At 42.3% G+C, this 8,510-nt stretch overlaps 3 protein-coding genes across 6 annotated transcripts; 2 read left to right on the top strand and 1 right to left on the bottom strand.

Annotated features, from left to right (window-relative positions):
* The first annotated feature begins 108 nt into the window (after positions 1-108).
* On the top strand, positions 109-4,741 carry LOC6585055 (carnosine N-methyltransferase). 4 transcript variants are annotated; one of them, XM_015161062.3, is made up of 5 exons: positions 109-360; positions 627-870; positions 1,603-1,802; positions 2,185-2,583; positions 3,909-4,741. In XM_015161062.3, the coding sequence occupies exons 1-5, from the start codon at positions 221-223 to the stop codon at positions 4,279-4,281; spliced, it is 1,356 nt and encodes a 451-aa protein (XP_015016548.1). In that variant the 5' UTR covers positions 109-220; the 3' UTR covers positions 4,282-4,741. The 4 variants fall into 4 exon arrangements, with proteins under 4 accessions (XP_015016548.1, XP_002010695.1, XP_043866838.1 ...); XM_002010659.4 differs by having other exon boundaries at positions 117-360; positions 1,684-1,802; XM_044010903.1 differs by lacking the exon at positions 109-360 and adding an exon at positions 456-541.
* A 475-nt stretch (positions 4,742-5,216) lies between these two features.
* Positions 5,217-6,975, bottom strand: LOC6585056 (protein SMG9). Its single transcript, XM_002010660.4, has 2 exons — positions 6,800-6,975; positions 5,217-6,733 (listed from the first exon to the last, which is right to left on the bottom strand). The coding sequence occupies exons 1-2, from the start codon at positions 6,836-6,838 to the stop codon at positions 5,360-5,362; spliced, it is 1,413 nt and encodes a 470-aa protein (XP_002010696.2). The 5' UTR covers positions 6,839-6,975; the 3' UTR covers positions 5,217-5,359.
* Positions 6,976-7,064: 89 nt separating this feature from the next.
* On the top strand, positions 7,065-8,406 carry LOC6585057 (protein KTI12 homolog). Its single transcript, XM_002010661.4, has 3 exons — positions 7,065-7,589; positions 7,684-8,027; positions 8,081-8,406. The coding sequence occupies exons 1-3, from the start codon at positions 7,325-7,327 to the stop codon at positions 8,366-8,368; spliced, it is 897 nt and encodes a 298-aa protein (XP_002010697.1). The 5' UTR covers positions 7,065-7,324; the 3' UTR covers positions 8,369-8,406.
* Positions 8,407-8,510: the final 104 nt, after the last annotated feature.

Here is an 8,510-nt window from a genome sequence, read left to right on the forward strand (position 1 = left end):
TATAAATTTTTGTGCAATTGAGAGATTTTTAAAATTCATCTATAACCGGCGATTGCTTATTGCAGCATCGATAGTTCCAGTGCAATGCAATGACACGATAGACGTTGATCAACACTAGTTGCTCGATAGCTTGCATATAAAGTATCGATAAGTTGCCTTAAGTACTTATTGGTATTTAAGCGCTTATAAATTTGTTCATTTACCATATATTTTTGTGGCCATGAGCGACATGGTGCCATCGCTGCCCTTTCCCATGCATCCCAAAATGCATGAGGATCAGGCGCTAGCATTTACGGCCAAAGAGGACGAGGAGGAACGGCGCCACATACAGAAAGTGCAGAATGCCTTTCAGTACTACAGGTGGGTCTTCATGCAATTGTAAACAAACGGTATAAATGCCCAAAGTGCCAATGCAAATTACCCGCTCACACACACATGTACACACACTCAGGGCTTGGGTAGAAGTGTGCATGAATGTGCATGTTCAACAGCTGATAACGAAAATCAATTTAAGCGGTTTAACATGTGCCAACGTACTTGTGTGAGTGTGTGTGTGTGTGCTTACATGTGTATGTAGAACATCTGCTCTAATCATTGACTTTATTCCCACACACATCACAAACTAGACGTTATGCCTACATAAGGGTTAACAAAACGGAAGCTTACCTCAACAGCTTGTCCGCTGAAGATCAGCGCCTGCTCAGCAAATATCGTTCACATTTGGACAACGTGCGGGGCTGCATCGACTGCAATCAATCTGTGATCTGTGAGATCTTGCGCGATCGCGTTCTCTATCCCACAAGCGATGGCGACACGGACATAGAGCTGGATGAGGCGCCCGAGCATGTGCGACATGGTGACATGGATCAAGTAAGTGTTGTTCGAAAATCTATAGCTTATGTGCTTGCATACATATCTATATCAACTTTTCTTCCGCCTATGCACAGTGGTACAAAAATAGATTCAAACCATCCAATTAGGCAAGGTTTTAAGGTTATTCTATTAAAGGTCTTTAGGCTATGTATACATACATACATATTACAAGGATAGGGAATCAATTCAAATTAATTATAGATTTATGTTTTTAACAGAAGATTGTTATATATTGTCTTAGTAGGGAACTCTCAAACAGAAATGACTGTATTGTGGTAATCGATAATTATCGATACTCAACATTTGTAATGAACCGTATTTCCTATTTGATAAATATTACTTATCGATCAGATTATCTATAAATATAAATATTTTCACACGCACATATAGACAGATAGATCCATAGGTAGATCCATCATTATCCTCAGCTTCGTATATTTTTATATGTAAATAGTTCGCTAATTTAATTCGAACTAAGAGTTGTCTATTGAAATAGACTAGATCTGATAAGATTATCATACTTGATTAACTATTCTGAATCATAGCAAGACATGCATAATATACATAGATATATAAATATATATGATATGATATCTCCCCCTCTTTAATACGTCCATCAGAGAGCTTCAGAGCCTAACCAATCGCATTGATTGACAATTTGCATATTTTTGGTTTTTATTAAAGAAATAAACGATAAACTGTACACAACAAAATCTATCTATATCTTAGACTAATTTTCTTGTTGATGGTCATGATGATGATGTTGTTGTTGCTGATGATGTTGATGTTGAACCTCTAAAAATTTTAAAGGCCCAATCCACATTGAAGCTGATCGCACGCGACTGGAGCGCCGAATGTGCCATAGAACGTGAGCAATCCTACAAGCCGATCATCGACAGCATCGAGGAGTATTACAAGCCATCCGATTAGTGAGTATTCTCTATGATAATTGTAGATGATACATATGATTTACATATACATATATAGGAAATGTTAACTGTTTAAGTCAGCTTGAACTTTCATAGATTCCATACCAGGCTCGTTTATTTTGTATGGGAAACCCATTTAAAATGGGAATGCATGGTATATTGGTGTTGTGGAAATGCATGTAACAGGCAGATAAAGGCGTGGCAGAAGAAAACAAAGGTCTAGATTGACTCGACTTGTTATTCTGAAGTTTCTGATCCGTCTTTCACTCTCTATTACAAACATTTGCACAAAACTTATATGCCCTCTACAATAATAGTAATACTAGATTGTCTGATACTTCTCTAATTTATACATCTCATCAACTCTTTCTCTTCCTTACAGTAAACTCAATGAGATTAAGATCCTGGTGCCTGGCGCTGGCCTGGGCAGGCTCACCTATGAGCTGGCCTGCCGTGGCTACGCCTGCGAGGGCAACGAGTTCTCCTACTTCATGCTGATCGCATCCAATTTCGTGCTCAATCTGTGCGACTACGAGAACAAGCACGTGCTCTATCCCTGGGTGCATCAGTACGTGAACAATATGCGACGCGCCGATCAGGTGGCCTCTGTGCGCTTCCCCGACGTCTGCCCGGTCAGAAATCCTCCCAAGGGCAACATCGAAATGGCGGCCGGAGATTTTCTGGAGGTCTATAAATCGCCGAATGCATACAATTGTGTGGCAACATGTTTCTTTATCGATTGTGCCAACAATGTTATCGATTTTGTACGCACAATTTACAGGTGAGTTGATGATCCGTTGCTGAAATTTTCAAGGGTTTAACAAAGGTCTGCAAGTTTGAACAGCGGGCCCGATTGATTGACTAATCGTTTGATTCGTCAGTTCCGCAAATTTGTCGAAACAATACAATGAATTCGATTAAGTTGATCTAAAGATCTAACTCAATTTCTCAAAATCACTCGATTGATTCTTCTGCTCTCCCGTAGAAACTCGTGGCATGAGACATATACCATAAATAGAGCAAATTTTTCCCCTTTTGTATAACTTACGATAATAATCGATTCTAAGTATAAGCTTATAGCTTGAAAATGTGAAAGCTATTGATACGAGCTTTATTATATCGATTTTGATAAAGTTCAGCTAGATCTTTGCTTATAACTTTTTATACCCTGAACCCATTTTCAATGGGAAATCAGGGTATAATGGTTTTGTTGAAATGTATGTAACAGGGAGAAGGAGGCGTGGCAGACCCCACAAAGTATATATATTCTTGATCAGGGTGACGAGCTGAGTTGATTTGGCCCTGTCCGTCTGTCTGTCCGTCTGTCCGTATGTATGAACGCGTCGATTTCAGAAGATATAAGAGCTAGAGACTTCAAATTTTTTTTTAAATGTCCGTAATTACAGCGCGCATATCAAGTTTATCATTAAAAATCGATAACTCATCTCGATCTTTTTTTTATCGATAAAAAACCTTATCGAAACCCAGTTATAAAACTATATCTTCTACACCTTTATTGCTAGAGTCTCCAAATTTTTTATGTATGCAATTTATACAATTTCGGTTTTTGTTAAAATTTACCCCCCACCTCTAAATTCACCCCCTCACCCTCACTTTTGTAAAAAGCGTATTTCAAATACTAGAGACTTGTGCTTTGGCAATTACATGCATATTCATGTTATAATCATAATCTAAAAGTTTCATGAAGATCGTACGTCCATAAAAAAAGTTATTTAACAATTAAGTTCTCATAGTAAGCGCACACTGCAGCCCATGCGTGTTTATGCGTGGTTGCTTGTGTGTGTATGTGTTTGTGTATGTGTGTGTGTATGTGTGTGTGTATGTGTGTGTGTGTATGCGTTTGTGTATGTATGCGTGTGTGTGTATGTATGCCTGCGTTTGCGTACGTGTGTGTGTGTGTGTGTGTGTGCGTGTTTCTTGTGTAAGCTGAAAGTCGCGAAAAAGTATTGAAATATCTATTGCTCCAAGGGTTCAGGGGATCTCGTAGTCGAGCAGTCTCGACTAGAGCTTTCTTACTTGTTTTGGATTGTAATTGATTTTAAAATAAAAACCCCTACTGACGTTTTTTTCTATTTCTCCCTGCAGGATTCTAGTGCCTGGCGGCATTTGGGTGAATCTGGGACCGCTGCTCTACCACTACAGCGACATCAATGGCCAGAACAGCATTGAGCCAACGTACGAGGACCTGATCATCATTATGGAGAGCATCGGATTCGACATATTGAGCTCGCGCAGTGGCATACGCACCAAATACGCACAGAATCCTCAGTCGATGAAGCAAAGCGAATATCAAAGCTTATTCTGGGTCTGTCGTAAGCCGTCCAACGACTACGAGAAAGCACAGCAAACGTCGGAGGCGAAGGAGCGCGACAACAAGGAGCCCCCGGATCTGATTGTCAACCAAAGCAACGACCACGATGTCGATCTAGAGACTGAGGTGCAGCCAAAGCAAACGTGATATCACACTCACACAGACACATCTGACGGAACATCAACAGCCACGCCCACCGCGCCTACACATATATATATATATAGTATATAGCGAGAAAACTACACAAAAGTAGCACAAATAATAAAAAAAAAAAATGTCAACGAATTTCAAATGCAAGACCAAAAAAAAACAAAATATAATCTAATGTTTAATGGAAGCAACAGCTAAGCTTGATCTGTAGAACTGTACTAGATATATAACTATAGCTAGAATCTCTACTTCATGCAATCTGTATAAGCTTTACAAATTTTTTCAAAATGTATTCTAAATTAATGAAGATATGGAAGTATTTACAAAAGTTTATATATGTATGTAAGCTATTATATATCAGCTGACCTGTTCAATCTACTTAAATACCAACTGTAAATGCTTCTATATCTGACTCCAAAGAGTTCGTTAAAGTTATTAAACATAAAAGTTCTAATTATTCTTTTTTTTTTTTTAGTTATCTACATATGTACTTTCCCAGCTTATTGAAAGCGTTCATTTACAGCTATCATCTATAATGATCGCCTAACGTAATTCCAATGCTACTTAGTCAATCGATCCTAATGGTGAATGCGAAAGAAAATCTATATTTATCGATGTGCATAACTTGCTTCAGTAACCCAAAATATATTTATAGATTTTGGGTAAGCCTCTGATAAGTACACAAAATATCAATAACAAATAACAAAATAGTGATCGATAAATATCGATTGATAGCTTATGAGCACAGGATCGTTTCATGCTCGTTAGATGTATTCACTTCTCCATTACATGACTAAATTATAATTCCCCAAGTACTCGACCTCTACACAGCCTGCCAGAAATTGCAGCCATACGCTTAATATTTCTAAGAAGTATATTTATATATAAATCGATAACTATCGATACATGTGCTCTATGTGTATATGCGTGTATATACAAATGATACATCTAACATATATGTATGTCTAATAGTCGTAAATTAATGCAGCTCTCTCTCTTCCACTGTCTCCTTCTACGTCTCTGCTCCTGTCTCTGTCTGCTGCCTGCCCGCTCTAATTCATGAGCCAATTGCAGTTCAGGTGGATTCGTTGCGCCAATTGGACTCGGGTCGCCACTTGGGCCGCAGCTCGAGATGACGCAGCTTGATCTCCGCATAGATCTGCTCGAAGTGCTGGCCGTCCGTGGCACAGATTTTCGCCGTCTCAGTGCACAGATCGAACCAAAGCGACTCCGAGAAGTCGTTGCTCTGGCACATGGACGTACGCACCGTAGTGAACACACGATCACGGAATTGACGTACTACCTCCGATGCAGCCGCATGGTGGGCAACAGCCGCATTGCCGCTCAGCTCGGGAAAGAGAAAGCTGTTGAGGACACGCGCATCGCCGCGCCCCCGATAGATGGGCAGGCCAGTGCTCTCGAAGAGCAACGTCAGCTGCTTGTCCAGCTGCACGCGGCGATCCGGCTCAAAATCCTGGCGCTTGGCGCGCGTGCGCACAAATATCACCTGTGGCAGATAGTTGCGCACGTAGCCTTTAAAGGGTGCGCGTGGGCGCATCCGCAGGGCGGCATGCAGCAGACGCAGCTGCTCCAGGCTCAGCTCGTCCAGGGCCAGCAGCAGGACATGGCAAACGCTGAGCAGGTGCATCGTAGTGGCCAGTGTCTGTAAATCCAAGTAGTCGGCCTCCTTGAAAGTGGTGCCGGCCAGCATCGGGGCCGTGTCCAGCAGCACGAACCGTTCCCGCGTGATGAAGAACTGCAGATTCTCGGTGCGCGGATTCAGCATCTGCTTGGAGCCATTCGGCGGCTGGTGCTGGTGTTGATGTTGATGGTGGTGCTGATGGTAGTGTTGGTGCTGACGCATCTGCGACTGCGACTGGCTCTGCTGGCTGGAGCCATGTCGGGTTGAAAAGATGCACTCGTCCGCCTCTGGAGCGAAAATATGCTGATAGTAATCGTAGTCGCTGGCACGTTCGCTGGCCAGAAGATTGAGCAGCGTGGACTTGCCGACGCCCTGGGCGCCCAGCACGCCGATGACAGCGAAGTCCGTGTTGGTTTTGTGGAAGAACTTGTGGGCATTGGAATTCAAGACGCCGTTGGAGACGTACAGCGGCGCCGATCGTGTCATTCGGGTTGGCAATGGTGAATCCTGGCTGGAAGTGGGGGTGCCATTTGTTTTCTCTTTGGCCGCCGTTGAGCTGCTACTCAGTGTGGAAATGATATTGGTCGAAGGCGGATTGCAGCCTTGTTGCGCTGCATCGCTGCGATTAATGATGATCGTTCGAATGGATGTGGGAAGATCGTTGAAGCTGCCACTGCTGCCGCTGCCCGGATTCGAATCGCCCTCCTTTTTCAACAAGATCTTCGTCAGGACGTTGGGCGTGCGCACGTCCTCACGACGTGCAATCGTCACGGGCGTTGTTGTTGAAGGACCCTGACGTCCATCTTCCTGTTAACAAATTAACAAGAAAAAAAAATTAATTACAACAGCTACTGAAACTCTTGATATACTCACGCGTTTTTTGTTGCGAAAACGTCTGCGGTTCTCTGCCATGCCGCCCTAAACGTGCAGCACACAGTGGCGCAAAAATGTTGGATGCAGTGCAGCAAAGAGGAATCTGAATAACAATTGGATCCTCGTCTGTGCTCAGCTGTGCGTTTGTTTTTCTGAAATCCAGTATTGAGCAACACTGGAAATATATTGACAGCGATAGAACGATAGTTGGCGCCCAGCATTTAAAATTACACAACTGAAAATGATGAAACATAAAACATAAAAACAAACTAAATTTACTTTTGAATTGACAAAAATAATATAACATTACTATATATACATACGACTATATTTTTAGGCACGCTGTAAATTTGCAATCCAAATTGATGTTTCGCCACCACAATAAGCCGATTACTATATCGATAATAGTCAAAATCTCAATCGATGGTTGTTATCACACCACGTTCAGGCATTGCTTGACATTTGGCCAGAACACTCAGAAATAAATTGAATTTCAGAGAATGCAATAAATACAACATTTCAATAATGCCAATTATTGTAATTTCTGGCCTGCCGTCAAGCGGCAAGTCGGCAAGAGCCCGCGAACTACAAAATTACTTTCTAAGCATTAACAAGAAGGTGCATCTGATTAGTGAGAATGTGGCTGTCCCCAAGGCGCTCTTCGAGAAGAACGAGTTCTTTGCCGATTCGCAAAAGGAGAAGATCGTGCGCAGTGACCTCAAATCGGAAGCGTCCCGGCAACTGAACAAAGAGGACCTTGTCATACTCGATGCTTGCAACTATATTAAGGGTGAGCATGGGACTTGCATTTGACATTTGGCATTGATCAACTGGATTGAGATATTTTGTGATATATATATATATATATATTTTTTTTTTTTCAGGCTATCGCTATGAAATATTCTGCATGACAAAGGCTGCTAGGACGACACAGTGCACCCTGTTCACGTGCATACCGAAGGAGCAGGCTTGGAGCTTCAATGCACAGCGCACGGATCCGGATGTGCTGACTGATTCAGCCAGCGAGCCGCTGTTAAACAACTCGGATATTCCGTACACCCGCGAGATTTTCGATGCGCTCTGCATGCGCTTCGAGGAACCACATGGCAACAACCGTTGGGACAGTCCCTTGTTTGTGGTCTTGCCAGAGGATATACTCAACTTGGAGAGCATCTACAAATCGCTCTATGAGACACGTCCCTTGCCGCCAAATCAAAGCACACAAAACGTAAGCAGGCGAAATTTTATTGAATTACCAATTGACTTCATTGAATTTTTCAGGCGCCATTGAGCGCAACGAATTACCTGTTCGAGGTGGATACTATATTGCAGGACATTATTCAGGAGATACTGGGTGCTGCCAAAGTTGGCGCATTTGGCCAACTGCGCATCCAGGGCAGCTCAACCAAGGTTAAGGTATCAACGACTATGAATGCGATGCGGTTGAATCGATTGCGGCAGCAGTTTATATCAAGTAGATGCAGGGGCAACCAGACGACACCGGCACCATTGGACCAGGTGCCGCAACTTTTTGTGCAGTTCATCAATGCCAATATAACTGGTTGTTAATTAAATAATAAATTATTTTAATAGTCTTTTTTTTTAAATTTGGCGCACTTTACTTTTATGTTAAACAATGGCCACCCTATGCGCTGACAGCGCCATTTCGAGTACATATAACGGACAATGCAGCTATCAGCCACATCAGTAT

The sequence above is a fragment of the Drosophila mojavensis genome, unplaced genomic scaffold, assembly GCF_018153725.1.
Source record: "Drosophila mojavensis isolate 15081-1352.22 unplaced genomic scaffold, ASM1815372v1 contig_136, whole genome shotgun sequence".
NCBI lineage: Eukaryota > Metazoa > Arthropoda > Insecta > Diptera > Drosophilidae > Drosophila > Drosophila mojavensis.